Source organism: Cryptomeria japonica, chromosome 6, assembly GCF_030272615.1.
Source record: "Cryptomeria japonica chromosome 6, Sugi_1.0, whole genome shotgun sequence".
Taxonomy (NCBI): Eukaryota; Viridiplantae; Streptophyta; class Pinopsida; order Cupressales; family Cupressaceae; genus Cryptomeria; species Cryptomeria japonica.
The window spans coordinates 263,686,083-263,713,889 of NC_081410.1; the positions used below are offsets into that span (position 1 = coordinate 263,686,083).

Below are 27,807 nucleotides of genomic sequence, written 5' to 3' on the forward strand. Positions count from 1 at the left end.
AATTGAAATTGTTTCAGTGGATTATACAGCATTTTGGTATGCATTGCTATTGCTTATTCTTATTTTTTTCCTTCCTAAAAGTATCTGACTTTCTGTTATTTCCTTCCTATAGACATACTTCGAAGATTATTCTATTTTAGAGAGTTTGGAATATATTATTACAACTTCAATGCCTAAACAAACAATGTACCTCATAACTTCATCAAAATAATCATCAGTTCTGTTAAAATTAAATTCCTATCTAATTCTTACCAGAATATTTGACAAGGGAGCCCTGTTTTGACATATGACTTGTATAGCACTGAGGTGCCTAGATGAATGCCAATGAATAACCCAACACTCAGTACCTGTCCTCAATACTACTGTCCCTCGTAAGTAAATCTCACAGCTCTTACTCTATTGCAAAGATGATTGGATGTCGCATAGCAGCCCTGGGACATCCAAGCATGCAATGCATTGAACATGATAACTGTGCAGATTATTTGCCTCGTGCAATTCACTATCATACTCAGAAGGCTGCTCTCCCTTGTTCCAATTATCTATAAATAAGAAACTTATCATCAGAGTATCTGTTTTCTTAGTTTAAATATAGCTTTCCATTGAATAACTTAATAACCTTTTCATTAAAATTTAAGATCAATGCTTACCTAATAAACCATATCAATTCATATCTTATTGATTTATTTGTCTAAACAACCATTTATTGTTCAGCATCTGAGTATTTATATTCTATCTAAGTATATCACTAAAGAAGTCAATGAACACTCATTAGCTCATTACATTTTCTAGCAGTCTTAATACAGAGTAAATTAAAAGTCTCTCCCAGCATTCATATCAATCATTGGGAGTTTAAGCAACTTAACTGTTTACTAATATCTATTTAACTGTTTAGGGCCCATTCAACAATGCATGATTCTTTAAGATCTATGGCCTTATAAGGGAAAATGTTTGTTCTTAAAATCACTGTATTGACTGTAACATCTAGTTCGAATGACAGTGCTAAATTTTAAGATCACATGCCAAACTTATGATGCTTCACTGTATGCAAGTGCAATTATTTGTTAGACATAAGTGTTCCATAGCTAAATAGCTAAACTGAGTCAGCTTTCTGTTAGAAGACTTCACTTTGAGTTTAGTAATTCCTTTAAGGATGTCAACACAGTACGATATACTATCCTTATTTATTTCAGTTTACATTTGGTCTTCCATGCCTATAGCTAGGCAAATCTTTCTATTAACTGGTCTAGCATAAGTATTTTACCAGTATGTATGGGTATCACAGAATATACAATAAGTCTGTTAAATTAACTGTTTTGACAGTTCACTAACAAATGATATTTCAACATACAGGAAAGATACTTAGATGGTTATACTTATCCATCCCACACTTATCACAAGTGGTACAAATACAATAATGTTTCACTGTTACAGAATTTTTCACAGTTCAAAACCCTGAAACCTGGCTTTGTTACATATTTTCCTGGCAGTGGCAGTATGATAGATTTTCAGCCTCAGGACCACTATCCCAGGATTCCACAACCACCTAAGTTTTAAATCCCTTTTGTGGAGTAGTCATGATACTGAGTCGTTGTATTACCTAATTTCATGATTAGGGTATGATTGAGCAGCCTTGACTAACTGTGAACATTCGCCATAAAGGTCATGGATGGCCGTTAGAGTTAAGGTTCAGATCTACTTGAGCCAAAGGTGAATACTTAAACTAAATAATGTTCACTGTTCAAGACCTTTACAGTGACGTAAGTGCAACAGAGTTTAGTGCACAAAATAACAACCATAGTCTTAGCATTTTAGCACAGATCCACAGTTATGGTATTACACATGATCTTCACAAAGATTAGGCACTCAACCAATTTAGCATCCCCACCAGACAGAATCACTGTCCAGATTACCCAAATATTATAATATACACATACTTATTCAAATCTTTTCTGTTCTCTGTCTTACTGTTCTCAGACTCAGTTCACAGTGAACAACATTGTTTCTGCACAAATCTGAGCCATAAATCTCTACAAAGCCATTAGAACAGGCATGTGGGGCCATCTTAGTTGAGACACAAATCAATAGCAGTTAAAAGTTGGTCAATAACCCAATCATATGATCAAAGAACTATATACCTCTCATCAGAATCTTTAAGAGTACCAGTTAGGTATCACAATGTCTCTCACATTCAGATCCAGTATGCGTTTGATATCCTTTTCTTATAAACTTAGTAACAATACAAGTCTAAAGGTATAGCAGAGACGAATAACCTCTCAGATTAGTTTTCAGCCCTTTGAACCCATTATTAAAAATAACGTTTACTTAGTCCCAATATAATAATATAAAACTGCAACTCAACAGACCTTAAACAAGTTTGTGTACTTAATTTCATCTGATTACAGAACTTCCTGATAACAGAGTTTGAAGACTCAAAACTCTCATATGGGAACTCTGAAATTTCAACAATAGAACAAAGTTAACCAGATATAGGTGAGTGAACAGATCTAAGCGTAGGAACTTCTTTAGCCTTGTTCACCAAGAAACCAATATAATATTTCAACCTTGATTAGGATAAACTTATAACTTTAGGGCTTGCAATCCCCCTACAAGACTTTGAAGAAAATGAAGAAGGATCTAAACAACCGGTCAACCAAATAACCTCAATTGACATGTTTCACAATTGGTTCATAGCTTTTTGAGAAAAGACAACTTTCACAAAGATATATTCACAAATCTAATCAGAGTAATCTCAGAAATCTTATGGGGAGATAAACCCCTTTTTTTATTCTCTCCTTTGTACTGATTTCTTTTCATAACAGAAGAATTATAAGTAAGACACTGGGAAATGAAGAAAACAAACCAATGATGCTCACCTGCTGGTCTTGTTCGATGCAGAGATTCCAACAGCACATGGCTTCCTTAATAAAACCCACAACACTCCTTTCCCTCCCCATAGCTACTTCCTCAATATAATTCTCAAAAGACTGACTTTTATGCAAATAAAGTTAAAATGTATTTCCCTTGTGCAAATTCAATGAGTGGACAGGAATAATAGTCTCCATTGTGTCATTTGGATGGAGGCCAAACCCCTAGTTCACTCAGGTTGGCTTTTCTGTAGCTCAGACCTATTGTTGCAAAATTGAAACATTTACTCAAAATTCAAATGCAATAATTACAACTCAGTGTTAAACCAAGATTGTGCAGTCCTTCCGCCAAAAACTCATTAACTTTTAATTTAATTTGAGTCCTTTCAATTCAACTCAGTTAAACCCTGGATTAGGCAGTCCTCCCACCAAAACCTCATGTTCATTTAATTTGAGTCTTTTCCTAATAAATATGATATGTACCACCTGCCAGGTCACAGGCTATTTGAATCAAGTGGATAGATTTATTTCTTATCTACTTTAAATTCAGGATCTCCTTCATCCCACTTGAATTTATGATCATTGCTGAGGTTAAATTTAGGACCTTAGGATAGAACTCAACATAATCAAACTTAGATAGTTTCACAAAAACTCAACAACGCTTTAGTTTGCCCAGCTAAGAATCATTTTCTGAGACACTAACTACAATGACTAACACTTAACAGGAAATCAGCTCATTTAAATTGAACTTATTTCATATGAGCACAGTCCCAGGTAAGAATCTTTCTCTGAGTTACTAACCACAACAACTAACAATTAACAGAAAATCGACACATATAAATTCAACTTATTTTTTTATGATCACAGGCACAAACAATTAATTACCAATACACAAGACAACAAGACATCTGACATTGTCACAAAATGAACATAGGTGAAATGTTGACCATGGTGGTCATCCAGATGCTTTATCAAGTGAAATCATAACTTGATTGTAACCACCCATATGTCCACCACCACATTCAAAATTGTGATTTCAGTCCATAATACATGAGCAATATCTCTCTCTCTAAAAATAAAGACAAGAAAACAGCATTACATTCCCACTGTTAGAACATATTAAATCATCATTGGAAATATACCTCACAACTAAACATGGTTTAGAATCTAACAACAGAAGAAGAGAGTTGAAGAAGTTGTTATTATGATATCTTCACAGCCTTTGGATAAGCATGATCGATACAATTATTGGATTATGTAGGTGTTGCAATTCTGAGGTTGTTGATAGATGCTGAAGTTTGTATGGCTTGCACATTTTTGTTCACCAATGGGTAGTGTAGAATCCTTAGGCATTGGCAGCTTTTGTATGAGTTTTCTTGTCACATTTATTATTATCAAGCAGTTTGTAATTCTTAACACATCACCTAATTGTTTTTGTGTATCCTTTCAGGCAAAGATGCAAGACTTGTAGAGTAGTCAGAGAGTTTTCAAAAACTCGTGAGGTTTTTTGCTCTATGGGGTTTTTTTTAGCTAAAAACTCGCAGAGAAAAGTTGCCGAGTTTTTGTGAAAAACTTGGGGAGTTTTTGGCAATTTTTTTCGCAAAAACTCAGTTACATAAAAAAAGAGGCCCAAATGCATCAAACAATTATTTAATTTTTTTTTCTTCAAGTCATTCTCATTCTCTTCATCAAAATGTATACATAAAATATAACATTTAAGTATAAGAAATACTTTAAGTTATATTTCATGTATATATTGGTAGGATGTTTGAGAGTGGTTTTAGATCTTTAGGAGTTATAATGCAAATTCTAGGTTTTAGAAGATCTTATAAATTTTCAAACTCAGTCAAATTTTAGTAATCAGTAGGCTTTCTTTTGCTTTCTCTATCTCACTCACTTTATCTACCTTGAATTCTAGAGCTATCTCTCTCCATATCACTCGTCCTCTATCCCCGCTCTCTACCTCTCTCTCACTCTCCTCTCTCCCCCAAGATTGAGATCTATCTTTCTACCTCTCTCTCGGCCTAGACCCTCTAGTTCTACCCGTCTCCTAGTTTCCACTAGTGACTAGAGCTAGAAAGGGGAATATGTAAATGTTTTGATGTAGTATTTACTTTCAGTTTCACAAAAACAATTTGTTATTTTCATTTTGTTTAAGACTATCAGCCATCAGCATTCCACACGAGTATGCCATTTTGAAACCAATTTGCATTTAAATCAGTCACTCATTTATTGACTCATTGGATACATCTCATTGAATTTTGCAAAAAAATGTATCTCTAATGAAATTTAAGTAATTTTTCAAGTTGCGGAGATTTTTGCTGAGTTTTTGCCAAGCTTTTGCTGAATTTTGCCAAGTCCTATTTTCGCGCCTTGCTGAGTTTTTGCCGAGTCTGAGTTTTTCAACTATGCTTTCAGGTATATTATACAAAGTGTGATTCTAGAGTTCAAATTGGAAATATTTTTAGAAGAATGTTGAATATTTCAATTGTCTCATGGATGGGTTAGAGCAAATAAATATAGAAGCACTCATTGGGAAGCTATGGATGTTGGTCAGTTGATGTTTGAATAACAGATAGGTTATTGAATATCTTGTGTCTTCTTTTTGTTCCATTTTGTGTGCTGTGTTGTCATAGCTTTTGAACTTAAATATATCTCTTTGGCAATTCATTCATTGTCTGAAAAATTTGGGACTGTCTTACATGAAATATTGTAAAATATTTAGATGGATTCATCTAAAAATATCTTAGAATCACAAAGTTAAAGTCAATGAAGTTTTTGGAAAGTTGGAAATGATTATTTTATTTTATATTGGAAGGAAGTATGATATGGTTTACTGATAGTGATGTTTTTGGAAAGCTGGAAATGATTATTTTATTTTATATTGGAAGGAAGTATGATATGGGTTACTGATAGTGATGTTGCATCACTGTTTTGGAAACTGGCAGCATTTTTCTTGTAACAGGAACAGTTCTTGTATGATTCAATATATTTGGCTTTCAGAGCATCTATGTAAATGATAAAGCCCAAAGCATAATATTTGAGCAATTTGTTGCCGTTGGAGGCTGGTTATAGGCTAATAAATTGAACAAATTTTAGATTCATCTCGTCAAATGTACAAAGTTCTCATCAATTTAGTTGGTGATTTTATATTTCTTGCACTAGGTGATTGCCATTTAAGACATTTTTATGTGAGCATCGTCTTTGGTTCATGAATCTGATAGATGCTTGTGTTTGTATCACTTACACATTTATTAACAACTTCAATTTAACTTTGTAATCTGCTTGATTTCATTGTTGCAAAATCCCTCTGGTTATTGTGGCCAGTTTAATATATTTTAGCATTTAAGATGGTTAATGGTTTAAAACCTGAAACCTTATTTGATTGTTTAATCATTTCCTGCTCTATTAGAGAAAATGGTTTACAGTTAAAACTGTAAATCCTTTGTAATGGTCATAAAATGTTTGACTATGGCTAATGGAATATGCAGTTCATAGTGTGTGAAGAATAACCAGATCTTTGAGTCTATGTATTGATCAAAGAGAGTCCGATTCTAGTTTTTGTGTTTTGTCAGTTTTGCAATTGTGTTATACCTTGTTTGTTAACACAATTTTTTATGTTTCAGGTATTACAGTCACATGAGAATGAAGTTTGGTATTTACAATTTTCAAATAACGGAAAGTACTTGGCTTCCGCATCGAAAGATTGCACTACAATAATTTGGGAGGTCAGTTATAGTCTACCCAAGGTTCTGAAACATATTTTATTCTTATTTGTACATTATTGCACTCAAGTTTTTTAAAAATTGGTTCAAGCAAAAATGTTTTTAGTGTAATTGATGAGTTCTTGTAGTATCATAGTGTATCATTGTGCAATGTCTCTGACAGTCAGAAGTGTCACACTGCTGCCACAACTGAGGTCATCCAGTCCTTGCATGGGATAGCAAGTTACTGGAAATGTATTATGTTGCTGTCGTTGCAAGTCTGATAATATTCTCTCTGTGCTTATTATTGTTGTATTTATTAATAGTAAACTTTTTTACAAATTTTGTACATGCACGTGCTGATGAGAATTTAGTAATTTACTGTTTACTTTTGCGATTCTGTAAATTGTTCTAGAATATGGAACAACAGTTAAAGTTGGAATATGCATGTCTCTTTCCATGGCCTGCATTGCATCTGTGTTAGGATTTATTCCCTTTGTTGATAGGTTTTAAGAAAGTCATTTTTATTAGGAATATTGCATCATCAACTTTTTAGGTTTGTTAATTAGAATAGTTTTATGATAAAATAAAAGTGAGTAATAATAACAACTCACGTAGCTATTCTAGGTTTGAAAGTAATTAGTTGGGATTTTATTAGGAGTTGTTTTAAGTTTTATTTAGAGATTTGTTCCCTATATAATAAATAGGATCTAAAAAATCCTATAAATATGTATTGAACGAATGTGAGAAGTGTGAAAAATCTGCTCCTTATTTCTCTCCCAAAAACTCTTATATCAGAGGAAGGACAGCCTTGACTCTCTCATGAGAGGAGCTGGAATATGAGCTCATTATTATCCTCTTGGTTGTAGGACTAGAATAGCACAGGTGTATGTAGATTTCTGTTTATTGTTAGAAGTTTGCAGGCAAAAGTATTATTCGTTGTGGCCCATGATTAATTGCCTACCTGTTTATTGGTCTTTAATGTTTGCTTTGATGAATTGGTCGTTGTTTAACCAGTGGCTCTTTAATTATTGGACCAGCGCTTTGATTCAGTACTGTCGGGTTTCATTTTAGATGATCTGCACAGTGTGTTCTTCAGGGCCGAGATCTCCTGTATGCAATCGGATTTCATTCTTTGTAAGGCCGCATGTGTGTTTATTGCCCTTGCTTGGCATATTTTTGCCTCGTCTTTTTCTGTCATATATTGTTTGATCGGGAGTCTCAACCATTTGATGATCACTGGGTTAGAAGATTTCATTGGCAGGCAACCCATTCTTTGTATCTCTCTTCGGTTTGTTCACCTCGTACTAGAAATTCCTAGATCGGAGGTGAAGGGTTTACATTTTAGTGGCCTACGTGGAGGTTTGTTTTCCTTTTTTCCTTAGTCATCTCGGCTTTGGCAATCGGTTTGTACTTTGGTGACATCCATGCATTCACTTTGGGGCTGGTTTAATTGCTTTGGGGGCAAAGTCTTTGTTGTTGATGGGAGGACTGTGTCAGTAGTATATCGTGTCTCAATTTGTGGATCTGATGGAGTGGCATACTGGGAGGCATCATGAACTGTATCGTTGGATGATGATAAATTTGAGTACCTTGTGCAAGTCGCAGTGGCATTGTCATTTCAAAGAGCATGTGCTTGATTTGGCCTTGGCTTGTATTTGTACCACAAAGATGATACACAGTAAAAGTGCCATAATCCTTAGAAAGCCACCGATTTTCATTTTGGAAGTGAATCGCTAACTTTGGTCTCGAGCAATCTGGCTTTAGGAGTTGTAGTTTAGAATTTAAGCTCAAGGTAATAATTATTTGGCATTTTTTGCAATAGGCAAGTAGTATATAGTCAAATACAAGAGAAATATAAGAGAATAATGTATAATTTGATTGATTTCTTTTCATTTGAATCAAAGTCTCAATGCCTCCTTTAGCTAGCAATCCCTTGCTAGCTTGTAGTTTAAAATGCCACTAAATTCAATTCTTTGTTCATAAAAATTGTCTCAATTGTATATGGAGTGCATGATCGGTGGTACCCGACACTCCTTGTGAGAAGTTGACATTAAGGGGGGAGATATATTCTTTCCTCACAATTGATGAAATGAGCCTCAATAATCAAATTTGCTAAGTAAGTAGCAAATTAATTGGAGGATGGAGGCACAGGAGATTGGAGGACATTCAACGACCTCTCGTTATTCTCTAGCGACAGGGCCATGAAATTGCATTAGTGACAAAACTATTTGTGCCAAAATGACTAAAGCCAATATCAGTTTCCAGGTGGAAGCAACAACTGTCTCATATCATTTGTGATCAAAGTGGCAATGATATAATGGTGGCTGCATACATGGCGAGGGTTTGGTTCTCAAGCATTGTAAGATGTGGTTGGATGTTTATGTTTTCCAATCAATAATGTTGGTTGTTTTCAAATGGATGTGTTTGTTTCCATTCATAGGATGGTATAAGTGATTGGAAGTGTTTGTCCCTCGTCACAAGTTAGTGATTATGATTGGATGTGTGTCCCCAATCATAATTGTTGAGAGTAGATGTGTGTGTCCCTTTTCATAACCTTGATGTTGAATAGATGTGTTTGTTCCTATCCAAACTTGATGTAATACCTTGGGTAGATGTGTTTGTTCTTATCCTTGGTTCCATGGGTAGATGTGTTTGTCCCTATCCTTGGATGACAGCACAGTAAGTGTGGTGAGGCTAGTTCTACCATTGTTTGTCATGAGTAGATGTGTATGTCCCTACTCATACCTTATGATGAACTATTGAATGTGGGTTGGTCCACTATCCCTGTTTGGAGAATGATGCAATATGGGGGGGTGTTAGGAATATTGCATCATGAAGTCTTTTAGGATTGTTCATTAGAATAGTTTAATGATAAAATAAAAGTGAGTTATAATAAAAATTCACATAGCTATTCTAGGTTTGAAAGTAATTAGTTGGGATTTTATTATGAGTTGTTTTAAGTGGTTAAAGCAACTCATATATTTAGAGATTTGTTCCCTATAAAAGAGGATCTAAAAACCGTATAAATTTGTATCGAGCAAACATGAGAAGTGTGAAATAGAAGAATATTATTTTGGTGTAAAAAATCTGCTCCTAACTTCTCTCCCGAAAAATCTTATAAATTTTGGCAATTTGAGCATGTTCCCCCTTTCCTCCCATAGTTCTAATTCCAAAGCGAAAAAGTTGCAGAAGTATGTCTTTGTAATTTGCTTGCAAACAAGTCTGGGATTCTGTGTGCTTGATTGCCAATATTATTAAATGTGAATCCTTCTTGAGAATTAGGCAAGAAAAAGAATATATATCTTTTGCTGCCACTTGTCAGATATCCCAGCTCTGGTTGAAACCAGGAGCAAGTTTACTTTTTAGACTCTAATTACTTTTATGGTACATATTTTTTTGATTGTTTTTTGTTCTTTATATATTTGTTTTTCTTCTAACATACATATTTTAAAGTAACCAATAACTAATTATTATTGATCCAGGTAACCGAGAATGGTGTTGTGTCAATGAAATGTAGACTAGCTGAACACTGTAAACCAGTTTCATTTGTTGCTTGGAGCCCTGATGACAAACTGTTGCTTACTTGTGGTATTGAGGAATTTGTCAAGCTTTGGAATGTTGATACCGGAGATTGCAAGTGGACATATGATAAAGCCAGCAGCGGTTTCACTTCCTGTGGGTGGTTTCCAGATGGTACACGTGTAATCTGTGGTGGTGTTGATAAATGCATCTATATATTGGATCTAGAAGGAAAGGAGCTGGATTCATGGAAAGGACAACGAATGCCAAAGATATCAGATTTGGCTGTCACGTGTGATGGAAAACAAATAATCAGCACCTGTGGGGAGAAGGAGATTATGATATACAATTTAGATACCAAAACTGAGAGACTAATTGAAGAGGACAAATCTATAACTTCTTTATGTGTTTCAAAGGACAGTAGGTTTCTCCTTGTAAACCTAGCAAATCAAGAGATACACTTATGGGATATTACAGCTAATTCAAAGCTATTATTGAAGTATGAAGGCCACAAGCAAGGTCGCTATGTTATAAGGTCCTGCTTTGGTGGATCTGATTATGCCTTTGTTGTCAGTGGTAGTGAAGACTCACAAGTATGCCAATTTTCTTGCAAATTATTTTATATTAAAATTTTTAACTGTAAAAAGTATTTATTCGTCATTAAGTTTTGTCCTTTCTGAAGGAAAGTCCCCTTTCATCAATTCTTAAAGCTCTACTACACATGGCTTTTTTCCTGTTATTTTTTGAAGAGTGTTCTTATGGTTAATCAAATTTTGTTATTCTGGTTTCCAGGTCTACATATGGCATCGAGGTAATGGGCAGCTTTTAGCAGTTTTGCCTGGTCACTCGGGTACTGTAAACTGTGTAAGCTGGAATCCTGTGAACCCACACATGTTTGCTTCTGCCAGTGATGATTACACTGTACGCATATGGGGAGTGGACAAAAACATTTTGAAGAGTAAGAGTACCAACTCTAGTAATGGAGTAGTTCACCTTGCAAATGGAAGGGCATAAAAGAAAATGAGAGGTTAACGACCAATTTCGCTTTTTAATCATTGTAATAATGATTATTTTGTTTGGTGCATGTATAAATACTAAATGCTGATCTTATATTAATTTTCGTTCTTTCAAAGACCAAGCTTGTAAATTATGCTGATTACATTTCAGGGCATAATCAATTTAGCAGCTGTTTACAAAACTATTTCGTCTTCAAAAATTGTGACGTGCGTGTGCCATTATGATTTTGTTGCAATACGATATATTATAATATTGTATTCATATTTTGTTATGATTTAAATTTTAGAATCTGTGTCTCTTAAACTACTTGATTGAGAGATAGCCAGGAGACTTTTAAAATCAACTATGTTTAGGTGTGGGCAGAACACACTCTTGGCAATTATGTGATAGTTCTTGGTGTTTTTATTCATGGAGTACTCACAACGTTATTAGGTATGCCCCTGTTGTTTCTTTTAGCTGGTTAAAACAATTTCATTGACCACTATGGGAAGTATTGATGGTGCATCTATGTTATTAAAACGACCCATAATTTGCAGTCGGCCTTTCTAATTACAAAACCTGCTAAACTGCTTCTTACAACCCCATCGAAAGAAGTCTGCTTTTTTATCAGGAGTTGCTTGAACAATTCTCTCCTCTGGCCAAATAAATAGTTAACAGTCGAGGAGTCTGGAATTGTGAAAATCTTGGTTTCAAAGGAGCCCTTGAAAAAATAAGGAAATTAACTGAGCCGAGTTCTTCTCAGGTCTGTTTTGCAGTGCTATTTCTGGCAAGAATTTTCTGAATGCCAATAATCAGATAGCCTCTTCAAACAAGAACAATTTTTTTGTGAACCAATGGTTAGTATATTCAAGGAATAGAAGTATCGGCAATATCTCTGAGTTTGAGTTCAGAAGCAAACTTTCATTGCTCTGTTCATTATATGTAGGGCATTGTATACATATTACCAATTTTCTGAACTTTCTGAAACCATGGTTTAAGAAGAAAAGCTGCTATTCCTTAAGATGCACAGAAGAATCGTTAGATCATTCCCAAAATGTACGTAGAAAATCTCTTGAAAAGATGAATTCTAATTTTCAGGTCACAAGTTTATAAAATTTCTGGTCACCAAGACTCAGCTAGATGGCTGAAACTTGCTGTATATCTTAAAAAGGGACAATTTAAGTTTGTTACTGCCCTTGCAAATAGGGTGTTTGTATGACTAAATAGGTTGGGGAAGCCTTTCCTTGTTGACATAAGTATCTCAGGTAATAAGGCTTGTATAGGGAACTTGCTTTATATTTTAAAAAAGGGACAATTTAAATTTGTTACTGCCCTTGCAAAATAGGGTGGATGTATGTCTAGATAGGTTGGGAAGGCATTTCCTTGTTGACATAAGTATCTCAGGTAATAAGGCTCATATAGGGCTTCCGCACAGTGGTTTTTTAAATAAAGGACATAAGATCAGTAATTTTTCATACAGGGGATACTGAAAGGTTAGAATTATTGTTTTGTGTCCAGGCTCTTTCTTCATGAGAGAAATTGTACAAAATCTAAGGCTTTCTCAATCTGAAAAGTGGGCCTGAGTGGTTTATGAACACAGGAAATCTTGTAGCACAAGGATTGTGTTTCCAAATTCAACATGATAACATGAAACATTGTTGCCATTTGAGGGTTCTTTGAAAAATGTGAAATAAACCAGTTTGTGATTTTATTGCAACAGTATTAATCAAGTCGTTTGGTTTTGTTGTTGCATGTGTTGAGCTTCAAGCTCAGATAGGAATCTCTGCACAGATTCAGTGTGAACGTGTTGGAAGTGGTTCAAGTTATTCTATTTTGCATCTCACTTTTAGTAAAAAGTGTCTTTTATTTAACTTGGTAAGGGATAATAAATGTAGATGCATATTAATTATCTAGACTTGTCTTCCAAGTCATCTCTTGCAAGAGATAAGGAGCTTTTTGAAGGCTAGATTTTTGCTAAATTGTGTGAAGATAGGTGCAAAATAGAAGAATTACCATGCAGCTATGGGGAACAGTTTGTAGAGATTTCTTTATAATTTTTTGGAAAGATTGAAAAGCTGATTTGAAGGTGTAATTATCCGTGTATTTTTTTTTTGACTTTTGTGATTTTAGTTTAAAATGATATGGTATTTATGATATTTTAAAGTATAATTTGTTCTTATAGAACATTAGGACATTAGTCATCTTGGTTGAAATTTTTCAGTATGTTAACTATAAGCTAGAGTCTGTCTGGTATTGCCTGGTGTCTGTATGCTGGCTCAGACTGCAGTTTGATTTCCTATTCCCAAGATTAAAATCTTTAATCTACCAGGCATCTTGCGGGTGCAGGCAAAAACACCTATTCACTTCCATAAATACCAGAATGTTGATGATTGAGTGTTCATATCAGAAAAAAAGGTCTATTAAGTGGGTGCTGTGAAACTTTTGTTCTGTATTTTTTCTCGCCTTAGGTGTCAAACTCAAGATGAGTCAAAAAATTTATACAAGAATTAATGAGATTTCTGCAAACTTGTGTATCTACTGTTGCAAGGTGTGCACCCTTGGTCTCCTTGTGCTGTGCTGTGCAGTGCAGTGCAGTGCTTGTTTTTGCGACATAGTTTAACCACCTCTTGTTGACTCATTAAATCTTGTGGTTGTATGGAGCATTAACATGTCGATCTTTTGGTGCAACGGTAACAGTGTTTTTAACAAGTGGTATCAAAGCTTAGGTCACGGGTTCAAACCCCTCGCTTGTGTGGGGGTGGGGCGGGGGGTGTGCACCCTTGGTCTCCTTGTGCTGTGCAGGGCAGTGCTCGGGTTTGCGATATGGCTTAACCCGCCTCCCATGGACTTATTAAATTTTGTGGTTGTCTCAGACATTAACAGGTTGATCTTTTGGTGCAACAGCAACTGTGTTTCTAACATCTACATCACCGGCTTTTATTCTTTGATATTTACTAACATTTAGAGAGATGTTTGAAGCAGTGATGAAAAACTCTGCGCTTTTTTAACAGACTCGCGAGTACTCGCGAGCCCTAGTTGGCTGCGAGTCACTCGTGGTTAAACAGTAGCGATTTTTGTAAAAACGCGCAGTGAGTAAAACCCCAGGAAATTGCCAAAAATCGCGAATAGGGCATGACAATGGGATCTGCACCTTCGCTGACGCGAATTGTTTTAATCGAATTCCAGTAGATTTCAAACAAAATTTTATTGATCTATATTAAAATCTAAACTCTTTCCCACTGTAAAATTTCAGCTAGTTTCCATCAGCGCTTTAGGATTTGTAGAGTTCATAGCTTTCACATATTACTTGCTACATGTAACAAAAATGCAAGGTTTATGGGCTCATCGTTTTGTGTACATTTCAGATTTGTATATGTTATTTTAGGTTAAATTCACAAAATACCGGTAAGGAAAAATTTCTATAGGCTATATTAACAAGTTTCTTGCCTAGACACATTGCGATATCAAATACAATTATACAACAATCTATATTCTTTTTAATAATAGCTATAGAACAATGTAATTTTTTTTAATAAATTGTTGTATACATTTATATATAAAAAACAATCTATTAAAAAGAATAGAGTTTAAATTATAAGAACAATTTTTATAAAAAAATACGTAGATTAAATTAAATGTATATATTGTAGAAATATTAACAATTTAAGATAATCCTGATTCCTAATAATGCAGCATTTAGAAATGTAAGGAAATTAGTAATATAGCTAGGAATTGTTTAAACTTTAGGTGTAAATGTGTTTTTTAAGAATATTTAAAAAAAATGTATTTTCAAATGTTCGATAAAGTTGCCAAGTTATTGCCGAGTTTTGGCGAGTCTCGAGTTTTTTAAAAAATTTGGGCTTGCCGAGTCGTTGCCGAGTCCGAGTTTTTCAACTATGGTTTGAAGAAGTTCATTCTCTTAATTGGATGATTCTAAAGCTCAAAGTTTCCTGTTTTCCTTTACTTGGAATGTGTAGAAGCTTCCTTTGGTTCTTCTGATTGGTTCCGAATTCATTTGGTTTTGATGTTGCATAATAAGCTTTAGTTCTTGTGGTATTTTCCAGTGTTTATAAGGGCAGCTTGTTTGCCACTTAACCGTCATTGAAACTATGATCTACCAGACTTTTTGTAGATGCAGGAAAAACAATTCTTCATTCACATAAATTCAGAATGTTCATTAAGCATTTATGTGAAAAGGCATCTTAGCATATGAGTTAGTGCCGTGAAACTTTTGTCATTTGGATATTGCTGGTTTATTTGGTTCATGCTAAAAGGAGTCTACCATCTTGTCACAACAATTAGTTAGGTTTTTTTTGAACTTCAGTACTTACACTGTAGTTTTTTAACATTTTAATGTTTACAAACATTTAAACATACTAGTCCCTCGTTTCTTGAGAATTACTGAAAAGTTTGGAGTCTCAATCCATGTGACATGAAAAATGTCCTATTTAAACATTGTTTGTAAAGAAGTTCAATCCTTCTAAGCATTATATGGGCCTTTGAACTAGGATTAAATGTGAGAAGAGATAGCCCCTAAAATAACTAGAAACTTGGCAAAGACATGGTGATTAATTTGCCTAAATGTTCAATTTGTGAAGTTTTCTAGCTAAACTGCTACTTTGAAATAAGCTTTAAAGGAATTGCATTGCATCAACATTTTTCAGATTTTTTGTCTAGAGGTGCATTCTATACCCCACATCAACTTTGACTTTTGGTGCAGGTGGCTAGATGGACAAGATGGTTGGGGGACATTTGATGGTTGGCGATTTTACGCGACTTCTAACAATAAAAATTGAGAATAAATTTTTGTTTATATTAAGCTAATATGCTTCGAAGAGGAGTGTCGATCCCTATGTTCTTTAGATTTATGTTTTGAGATTGACACGTGAGAGTGATATGTCAAATTCTTTGGGATACCACTCCATGTGTAAGATGGATATTTGCTAGCATATATCTTCATTTCCTGAGAATAGAAAGATGTCTGTTAAGTTGACAAAATAACTGAATAACATGCTTTCTTATGGTTATCTCTATATTTTTTGTATTTTATGGCATTTGAAGTTGTGGTAGGCTTTGTTGAAGCTTGTGCTCCCTCATATCAATAAAAGCTTAGATTCATTTTGTTACACTATAATGATCAAATGTTGGTCAACAGTGCCATTTTCCTTCCAAAGAAATGAAATTCTAGATACATCGAAGGTCAATATCAACACGAATAATATGAGTTCCAAAGTAAATATGCCCTTTTCATCTAACAAGAGTATTGTAAGTCATTTTGTTTCGTCTTAATTTCTGGATTTTCCTCTCTATGGTAGTGAAGGTGGTAGAAAGCATTTTGTATTTTAAAATTTTTCTGTTGTCTTTTTTGTTGTGGTAATTATTTAATTGAATGTTTCATTTTAATTTCATCCTGTATTTGTGTATTAATATTTTAATTATTGAAAGTTCCCGTTTCCTCAAAATTTCTCATCATCTTTGTTCTCATGTCAATTTTTACTTAGCCCTGTTAGAAGTTCTATATATTTAATTTAATTTAATTCATTTAGATCTTTGCCCCTTGTTTCCGTCCCTTGTTTCCAGCTCTTGCTTAATTTATTGTGGTCATCACTTCATTCCTTCTCTGTATGTCTACAATTTTGACATGTCACATTTTCGAAGGTTTTTAATCCTTTTACTGGCATTTCCGGTTTGTTTTTAAAACATAGTTGAGGAAACATAGTCTTCACTTTTCTGGAATATTGTCTTTGAGGTTTGTTTGTTTGTATGTTTTTTTTTCGTAATTCTTAACAGTGTGATGAAGTTTACTTAAGTGTATGAATGAAATACATTGCTTTGAATCAAGGCATTTTTTTTTTTTTTTTTAAATTCAATTTTTTTTGCTAAGTAAACATCATTAACTATATGTTTACATCGTCATGTTCTTCAAATCCCAAAGTTGCGAGGTCGTTATATATTTTATTATAATATAATATCATATATAAAAGTTATTAAATACATCTAAATTGTTTTCTAGCACGTTTAGTTAAAGCATGCCTATAGCTTATTTGCCAATTACATTGTGAAATGATGATTACGCATGTTTAGATCTCTATAGTCACAACATCTTTTTCTATCTTCGTATAAAAGCAATGACAATGAGGGGATTGTAGATGGTGATTCTACACGTAACAACACTAATGGTGTTCTTGTATAGCCCAAATATGACTCATCATTATTGTGTAAATCACAAATAGCATGCACTTGGATTGCTCATGTTTGATTGGATAACTAACAATATAGCGAAAGAAAATGAAGGAACAAAAAGTTTAAGAGGCAAACCTCTTCACGAGGAAGTACTTGATGGGTAACAATGATATTGAGTTATGACAGTGGTGTTATGAAGGTTGAATTTTGTTTGTAAAATGTTAAAGATCTTGCTAAGTATTTCAAGAAAACTATTTGGGCAAATGTCTCTTATCTCAAACATGTTGTATAGGTGAGTTAATTTAATGTTCAACAAAGGAATTATTGTATTGTTCAATTTGTTGTACGGTTTTAGAATGCTCTCCAACTTGGTAGTTATAGGAGCTAGCAACAATTTTTGTAATTCATTCAAAGTGATTATAATTCAATCCTCCCTCATTTTTGGAGATAGAGGCCTGAAATTTTATAGTTAGCTAGAAAAAATATGGGTGTAATGGCTTTGATATCTTGGGTTACATTTGATATCTTGGCTTACTTTGTTTGTGAGTTTGCATGTTTTATTGTTCAATTTCAGTGAAGAGTTTGATGCTCAAATTATTGCTGCATTTTATTTTCTTGCATTTAGTTAATTATTTCATTGCATATTTGCACCCAGGATATGATAAGCTTGCTTAGGTATGTATATACCTAGGTAGCTTGCATTTTTATACATGATTTATATCCCTTTTGTTTAGATTTAGACTACAAACATGTGAGTAGATCTCTTTTTTCTCATTGTACATTTACTTTTTTTTTTTGGTGGTGTATCTTACACCACCTCATGTACTCTTGTTATTTATCTCATTTTCATATTTGCATCTTTTGATAGAAAGAATTTGAGATCTCATTTTCATATTTGCATCTTTTGATAGAAAGAAAATATTCTCATTTTGGGTCTCTTTTTTAGGGCAATTGCCTCTAGAGCCTTATTACATAATGTTGAAGGTTGCGTGATTTTCTTTTTATTCCTTTGGGACCTTGCTTGCAAATATTATAATTTCTTGAAAAGTTGAGTATGGTCTTCTCTTGCATCAAATGATGATTTGGAAAATTAAAAAAAGAGGTAGAAATATTAGATTTGGGGCATTCTTCTATGCTGCTTTATATTGTACGTGCATTTTTGAGCTTGATGGAGTAAATTTTGATCACATCATTGATTAAATTTTGATCACATCATTGATTGCATCATATTTGAGCAAGTTGTCTTTTATTGCATTCAAGTTAGATATAGGATGCCATATTTGCAAGAGATTGAAGGAAGGGTCAATTTTGTTAAGCATCTACAAATCACACCATTCAAAGCTTTTTAAAGAAAATTGATCTCTTTCATTACATCCGAAGGACTTGCAAATGTATAGAAAAAATTTTAAAATGCTAAAATTTGAGCACTTTGCTCTTGACTAATGAGGCAAATTTATGTCCTTGGCCATATATATTGTACTCTAGAAGATATTTTTTTGCTATGAAAAATATTCCAAGCTAGATTCCCTATGTATGCATAGCTACAAACCACACAAGGTAAACAAAATTCTTTTCTATTTTTTTTTCCTTTAGAATTAATAAAACAATAATTTCTTTGTAGCCTCCAAAGTACTCACAATGTGCAAAAGCCCTCTAGCATCTATACAAGAATCACCACTAGCAACCATATAAAGATCATTATTGGTAGCCCTCTATTGAATGGTAATCATTATTATCACAAGAACTAGTGACAAGGGACACTACCCCCAATAATCAACAACCAAGGCGTGACCAACCACCAAAAATGATGACATCGACTCTTCTTTAACTCCACCATCACCACAAAAATCCAATGATGCCACCCCAATCTTTTCCCCCATGGCTAAACCCATGTCCATAACTCATACATTGTTTTGTAGCAAACATAGTATTTGACTTAAAAAGTAGTTTCAAGTGAACGTAAAAGTGATATTGGCATAACTGAGCAATATGAAATAGTTTTGATATTTGTACTCAATCTTAGCTCCCAACTTAGTCTTTCTTGCTATTGGAGTTGATTTTTTCACTCAATCTTCAGAGGCTCTATTTTAGATCATATAGGCTCCTTTTCTTTGTTTGGACTATTTTATTGAGAGCTTCTTATTAGTGTAGACGGTTTTTTATTTTAATTTCTCTACTTTTTGGAGTTCACAATTTTAGGTTTTTTGGTGGGAAACTATGGTTTCAGGTGTTCATATGGAAGATTAAGTAGGGGGGAGGTATAGTTCCACCAAAGATAGCAATTGATAGATAACCTCTCTTCTCCTTTCACAACCAATCAATGGGTTCTCTCCAATCCGTCGCATGTAATCTACTATAGGGTAGGGATGCTAATTGATGGATGATGTGATGTGGTGCTCAATCCCCTCTATCTTTACGGGGGAGGGTGACCCTGTCGTACGATATGGGATGTGGGGCACGACCAAAATTCCAACTGCATTTCTTGTTGTACTGAGTAATTCTCATTTTGGCAACTTCTAATGTTTTTGATATTAAAAGAAGCAAAGCAAGGGTGCTGACCCTATACAAAGATAGGCCAAAAAGGCCACAAACAACTGATCAAGAACAAACCTCTAACAACAAAGGCCAAAACAAACCACTTACAATACATTAGCAGAATAACTAGTAACCCACGTTAGAGGTGGGTAGAAAAATCACCCACAACCTAGGTGAGAGTTTGGGGAGAGGGGGAAGAGTGATCTTTCCTCTTTCGACAAACAATAGTCCAAGCAATACTATCATTTGGAGAACCATCATTAGGGGGATCAAGAGGGGGGAACCCCAAAGTGAGACTTTCAACACTAGGCAACGAAATGTCCTTCAAAGGTAGGAATGGAATAGGAGCAACAGATGGAGAAGGTTCCACTAATACAATGGGGCCCCACCAGGAGCAAGAGGTGGAGAAGGATCCATGAGGGTTGAGGAGGCCACACTAGTAGCAGGAGGCAAATCATCATCCATGGGGGAGTCATCAACAACATGTGAAGAGTCGTTAGGGGAATAATCAGAAGCCAAGACTACAAGTGTCCTTCCACCAAGTTGTAATGCCTTTACATTGTGATAGAGTGTTGGCATTTTGATGATGTTTTGATTGTCATTGATGGACACACACTTTCTTGATGTATGAGTTATGCTCAACCGGTAATTGTTCCAACCGGTATTGTGTATTATTGAATGTATAGTCTTTAGACTATCGGTATTTTGCAGAAGATGGTTTACCGGTCACAGATTGACTGAAGATTTTAAGCGGTATGGAGACCCCAAGCGGTTCGAGGATCTCAATCGGCACGAAGGACCCAAGCGGTAGTTTACTTTTGATCGGGACACTTCGATCTTCCAGTCTTTATTTTTGACAATTGGTAATCGGTATATTGTATTAACCAGTATATATCTGTGATGAGTTACCAACCGGTATTACTGTAATGTGTGATGAGTTATCATCCACCGACACTTTGGCGGTGTGTTTGTCCCGTGTTACCAAATGTGTCTAGATGCACTGTACCTAGGAACTTGTAGTCTAATTCTATTGGACTGACATGAAATTAGATTCCTTTATAAGGACATCATGTCTAGGGTTTGCATGTGTAAGAGACAGAGTGTGTGAGATATAGAATAGAAAAGGTTATGTGCGATCATCGAAGAGAAGATTAGGTCTGTGTGAAGAGATAGAGTGTGGAGATATTTAAGACTAAAGTAATGCTGAAATGCATTAACAATGAGCTGTCAAGGATCTAATTAAGTATACTGTGCTATTATCTAGATCATTCACTTGTTGATCACTAATATCTTTGACAAGTCTAAAACCCTTAACCGAGTAGGCCCAACAAAGCCTTTGTAAATCCTCTAACAAGGTGGTTCACAACTGTGGATCTGAAATCCTTTAACAAGGTAGTCTTTAACATGACTTATCTCCTAACAAAGATCCAGATTCCTAACATGATATGTTCTGGTGAAGAACATTGTATGACCTTAACCGGTCTGACCTTAACCGGTCCAGTTTCTATTCTGCAGATAGTCATCGTGGTTTTTCCCATTTGGGTTTCCACGTCAAATATCTTGTGTTATGGTGATTGTGCTCTTGTGGGTGAATGCTTTGTTTTCTATTTGGATTGCACTTATGTAATGCACCTACCCTGGTCGGACTTGTAAAACCCGTTTGACCTTGATTGACTTCCTGTGTGGCATTCTTGAATGGTAGGTCAACCATGATGCAATGTGGAGTTTAGATAAAATAAATAATTGTGCATACCTATTATTGTGCTTTTGCATCGATTTTTGTGTAAATGTAGTTGTTTCCTAATTCTGGTTATAAATCTCGAGCTAACGCCTTCATTGAATATGTGTATGTATATGTATGCTTGCGTGATTCATGGGTGCAGGAGATTGCAGGTACAACACCGCCTAGGGCGAGGTTCATCTCCTTCGGGATTCGCAGGTTTGAGTAAACCTCCTCCATCCTCAGAATTCGGATTTGGGGGTCATAAAACTCTTGTCTTGCCTTAGCCATGGTCAGGTGAACATCATGTGTGGTTCGTGGGGCTTTCTTTTCATTGGGTTGCGTGTCGTGTGATTTGGTGGACTTCCTCGGTTTGCGTGCCTTGCGCAGGGTAAGTGGAGTTTGTTATCCTAAGTATTTAATTCAATTTAATGAGTAGATGTACGCATTAGTAATTTAGAAATTTAAATAGGTAGTTTCTTTTATATGATTAATCGTTAATTTAAAGAGGTCGCTTTAATTATAATTGTAGCAAGCTTAAAGCATTTAAATTGAAATAATGTGTTCATTTACGCATTAGTAGTTGAGAAAATTAGAATAAATAGATTTCTTTCATGAGATTAGTCATTTATTAAAAATGTCGCTTTATTATGTTATAGCGAGTTAATTTAATAGTTAATTTTAAAATAACGAATTCAATGAGTTATGCGTTTTAGAAAGGAAGGATTTAAAGTCATTTGGGAAATAGAAATAAATTAATCATTTTCGCATTTTGGAAAAGAAAAGGGTAAATTTTATTATTTAAAGGAAATTATTCTTTTTACTTATTAAGTTGATATAGTATAAAGGATTGATTTTTGGAAATTTAAATTAATTTAAATACCTTACCCTTGTTAATAGTTCAAAATTTAAATGTTGGCTAAAGTAATATGAAGAAATTTAAAATTAGAATTAAATAAGAAATAGAAGCATTTTAATTTTAATAAGAAAAGCAAATAAGATGTATTGAATAATGGAAAGGAATGATTTCCATTTTTCATTTTCATTTATTTTAAAAATAAATGCCTAAATTCGAAATTGAAAATTAGGTCAAAAAATGGGGTTTCTCATTTTAACCTAGTTTTTGAAATATTTTTGGGGGTTCTTTTTTTTGGGATTTTGGTTTTTGGAAAAAATGGAGATGGGGAAATTTTGGAGAAGATGGAGTTTTGCTTTGAGTTGCAGGCGGAGCTCTCCTTCAAGTCATGCCCGAAATGCATTATGAGGTAGGATACCAATCTACCCTTTTATTTATTTGCTGAATCAAAAAATTGGTGATTGAATGTTCTCCATGAAATGCTGGAAAAAAAAAAAAAGAGAAATAATAATACCCATGAATGTTTCTAAGATTTAGTTTCAATTTTGAAATTTGGGGTTGTTCTTGGAATCAAGATTTGTTATGGATATTCTGAAACATATTGAAAGGAGATAATCCTCCCCATTTTATTGCTTAAAAATTCTGAAAAAAAAGGGGAACAAAAAAAAAAAGGAATGTATAAAACAAATGACTATGGCTGTGATTGTGTTTTGGATTTTTTTTTTAGTATCCTTATTTAAAAAAAAATTGGGCTTAGTTTTAAACTGTGAATCTTCCAAAAAAAAAGAAGAAAAAAAAAAAGAAAAAAAGAAGAGAAACAAAAAAAAAAAAATTTTGGGGTTAGGGTTTGGCAGGCGGAGGAGCCGAAGCTCGGCTCGTGCCGCCGCCCCTTCCCCCATTTCCTCCCTACCCCGTGGCATCGCAGGGATCCCTGCGTCAACTGTGTCCGCAGGGTAAAACCTGCGGCCACTGTGGCCGTAGGGTAAAACCTACGACCACGGTGTCCGCAGGGAAACCCTGCATCCACGACGGCCCGCAGGGGGAGTCCCTGTGCCTGTAGCAAGGCAGCGAGGGAGCTGTGGGGTTTCCGCACATTCCGGGTTGGAAGGTGGGCCCCGCAGTGCCCCCATTTTTTATTTTAGTTTTTTTTTTAATTTATTTTAAAAAAAATATATATAATAAATTAAATTAATTAATTTTAATGACAACCCTTTTAAATATAGTTTTTCTTTGTTGATAATTATTTTTTTATTAATATACATATATTTTAGGTGAGGATTAATATATATATTAATAAATAATTGATATGAAATTCGTACGTTATTAAACGATATTTTTATATATACATTTTTAAGGAAATTTATATAATATATCGAATAGTAATTAATAACTGGTGATCTTTAATTAATACAGTATTCAGAAAACACATAGTGATTCTATCTGAGCATTCTGAGAACTTAGAAATAGGAATCGAAAATGTTAAAGTATTTAAAGTTCGTCATGGAAATTTTGAAAACTCAACTGATATGCTAACAAGATCATCAGAAACTTAATAATGTGTCGATTGGAAGTTTGGAAGAAAATGATACCTTCTTTTAGTAAAATAAATAGCTTAGTTATTTCTTCCCCGATGATGTCAAATAGATAATGGAAAAGATGGCAAGTTTATTTTATGTTTTTCGCTTGTGTTAAGTACTGGCAAGGCTTTGCTAGGTTTGTTTTGGACTTTGTCATCTGTTTACTTGTGTTGGTCATGGCCGGTTACGTCCCTAGATAGAGTAGCGTCCGTCATTTGAACCTGTGATAGCTTGAAGTGTTCAGTTGGATCCGCTTCAAAAGGGATCATTATGTAAATTCCGACCGAGGTGTCTATTGTATATTGGTTGTGTTCGCCTAAGTGGCAAAGATGTAAAAGACATGTGATTATGTAAATGCCTAACTATATTAAATGCCAGAGGGGTCTTGCAGTTGAGCAGACCCGGAGATGTAGCCCTTTAGGGGTGAACTCCGAGATCATATCCGTGTTATGCGATGCCTTGTCTCTTTTGTTTCATGCTTTAAGTTATCATGTATGGTTGTTATCTTGTATAAGTGTATGGTGGAAATTTAATGAATTTAAATCAAAGTGCATAAAATTATTCATCTTGATAAACGCAGTAATCAGGTTCATAAAACATTGTAAGTATGATCATGGAAAAGAATTTGGTTTATGTTAATTAAAGGAAATAATGGTGGAAAGAATCTCGCTAGGTTACCATTATTGTTTTAGCTTGTTATAAGTTGGTAAATTGAACGAATGCGAATGGGAAACAAAGTTAGAATTAATGTTATAATTTCTAAGTTGAAATCTAAAGGATGAACACCATATAGGTATTTACCTTTTTATCTTAGTAAATGAGTATTGCCATGTTAATTATATTTCGTTATATTGGATGAATTTGTTTAGTTATTTCACGTTTTAATCTCAACAAATAATACTTACCAAATTAACTTGATAATTGGGTGAACTCAACTATTTATCCATAATTATAACCCTAATAAAAAAATCTCTTTATAATTGCTAAATTGAACTAAAAAGGGAAGTATTCGTATAATTGTTTATATCTCAATCTTAGTAAAAGTATCTTTTCAAATTAACTTCATTTAACTAAAGAGAGTGACATGCAATAAGATAGTTATATTCTAATCCTAATGGGAGAACGTCACTATGAACTTATATTTTAATCCTGTAATGATGAATATCATCTTGCTAACTATATTTTAATTTAAAGGATGAACTCATGTGTTCCTAATACATATTCACCTTAATGAATTTAGTCCATCTATTAGCATTATTAATACTTCAATGAATGAATTCTATGGCTACTCACATTTTATCCTCCATAAAAGAACTACGACTCATTAGATGGTTAAGCTTGAATTCAAATGAAGGGACCTCACTCTATTAATGGAAGTTTAATCCTTAATGAACGAATCTCATCTTATTAACCAAACTTTTAATATTTAAGAAAGATTTCAATTGTGGGTGGTTACCTCAAACCCAAATGAATGAACTTCGTTATATTAAACGCTTTGAACCTTTTGGGAGGCCTCTTAATGTAATTATGATTTAAAATGCAATGAGTAAATAACCTCGCGATGGCCTCCTATCCACCCGAAATAAATGAACGCTTCCTAAAATTCTAAGATGTCAAATCATTTAACATATATATAATCATGTCTTATGCGTTATCTTGTAATTAAGATATCCGGCTTATTGGATCAATTTATGCGAGTTGAGTTAGGTGTAAGGTTACGTAATCGCGTTGGGAAACTCCTTAGGTTCATTTAGCCTTCCACTTTGTTATCTAAGTTTTAGATAACTCCAAAATATCTTAATGTTGTAACTTATTATTAACGCTTGTAAGTATTAATAATAATAATAATAATAAAATATTTACACTCTATTTGAGTGTTTTTAATTTAAATCCATTTTAGGGGTTTCCTGGTGGGGCATTACAACTTATCTTAACCGGTTTATTAGTGAATCTGTTGCACCGGTTATCTGCTAAATTGCTTAAAAGATTGATTATAGTAATTATTGGTATACTAATTCACCCCCCCTCTTAGTATTCATCATAGAGAACAATCCATAGCTAAGTGATTGGTAGAGAAGCAAAGATGACAGCGAAAGAGGATGCCCCCATAATCTAGCGCCTGAGTCCATGGTCTATCCCCAACCATAAGAACGACATCCCCAAGAAGAGGCACACAAATGTCAATATCCATTAGAATGTGTGGAAATATAGAAAGACCCATCAAGAAAGTGGTATCATCTACCTTGAAGAAGCAACCAATAGAGTTGCCAATGACTTCAAAACAAGAATTCTCCCAAAAATGAAGGGGAAGAATGGGAAGATAAACCCACACTAGAGGCAGATTGAGTGGTTCAGTAAGAGGGTTAAAGGAGGTTGTCCATCATTTGGCTAAGAGAGAGTGGATACCCCAAGTCCACAACTTACTCAAAACCAAATCATGGTTATCAACAAAAAAACCCTTAGCACAAGGGAAAATCTCAATGTTACCTGAAACCAAGAATCCATCAACTATTGATGAAGATCCAAGAGAGAAGGCAAAAGACCAACAAATCTACACACTAACCTGCAACATTGGTAGAAGTCCACATTTTCCACCACAACTTGGCCACATACCACAACAAGGGAACTTCTGACGTTCCCTATGGGCTCATATGGTAATATTTTTAGGTGCAATTTTTTTCAAAGTACATAATTTTTAAAAATTCTTCATTAAGTTAGTTTGATTTATCCATTTATAAAAAAAAAGAATATAGTTTTTGCATTGTCTTCATTTGGCAATATTAATATACTAAATACCACTTCATTGATTTGGCAAGTGACAACTATGATCACACTAAGGATAAAATATTGTAATAATATTTTTCTAGGGGTATTTTCTTGTGGTTGTGCTTACGTTCCTCTTGATTTGTGTTCTATATTTCTTGTTTCATCATAGAGTTCTTTTATTCCATTTCTAATAACCTACAACTAATCTAAATCGAAATATGAAATGAACAAATTGTCAAGTTAAGAGGTTGTACAAGATAATTTGTGGGTTTGATGAACTAAAAGATGAGCCCTATAAAGATGAAGTGGTAAATAATTTTTAAGAAGCAACTGACTATTTGTGCTTGTATGTCTCTCTTAAGCTTTTGTTTCATGGTGATCACCTTGCCACAATTATGATTATGTGGACTATATTTTTTTATCTTGTTTGAAAAAATAGATGGAATCTAAAGATATTTGTTGGAAAACGAAGTAATGTCCCAATCCATTAAATTTTGACAATATACCTTCATCACCAAATTCAAGTCACATAGAGCATAATTGTAAGATTTTAAAATTGGAAAATCAACCACATAGTTGATATTAAGTATGCTTTCTTAGCTAGGAATTGACTATTCAATATTCATGTCGACTTTCTTTGCAAAAAAGAGTGCTTTGGGAGGTGGTTTAATATTCATGCCTCTGAGAATCTTTTCTCACTCATTAGAAGGTAGGATACTCTTGTTCTAATGGGCACATTGAATTCTTTCAAAGGACAAGATTTGCTTGCAAAAGATGATAAGGATTTTAGTGACACTTGCAAAAGATGATAAGTATTTTAGTGGCAGAGATAATAAAAAGGAAATCTTAAGAATAACACATAACAAAAACCTATATTCACATCCATTTAAGAATACAAAAAATCCTCTTCCGAAGAGAAATAATTGAAAAGGAAATACCCCAAAATTTTATATTATAAATGATAGGGCACAAGGAACATTAATGTTATTGAAAATGAACTGATCAATCATTTAAAAGTTTCTTTTATTGAAAAACAAAATCAAATGGGTTTCATATAGGTCAAGAGGTTCATCATCTTCTTCTT

General features: G+C 34.1%; 1 protein-coding gene across 3 annotated transcripts in view; it reads left to right on the plus strand.

Moving 5' to 3' along the window:
- The window catches only part of LOC131062598 (WD repeat-containing protein 26 homolog), a 60,168-nt gene extending 43,954 nt beyond the window's left edge, over positions 1-16,214 (plus strand). Inside the window, exons 3-6 of one of the 3 annotated variants that reach the window (XM_057996289.2) lie at positions 6,491-6,592; positions 10,054-10,683; positions 10,883-11,048; positions 15,807-16,214. In XM_057996289.2, the coding sequence (XP_057852272.2) occupies positions 6,491-6,592; positions 10,054-10,683; positions 10,883-11,048; positions 15,807-15,814 (906 nt within the window). In that variant the 3' untranslated portion in view covers positions 15,815-16,214. Of the gene's footprint in view, positions 1-6,490; positions 6,593-10,053; positions 10,684-10,882; positions 11,388-15,806 lie in introns of those variants that run through there. The other 2 variants (XM_057996288.2, XM_059207340.1) reach the window with 2 other exon arrangements.
- Positions 16,215-27,807: the final 11,593 nt, after the last annotated feature.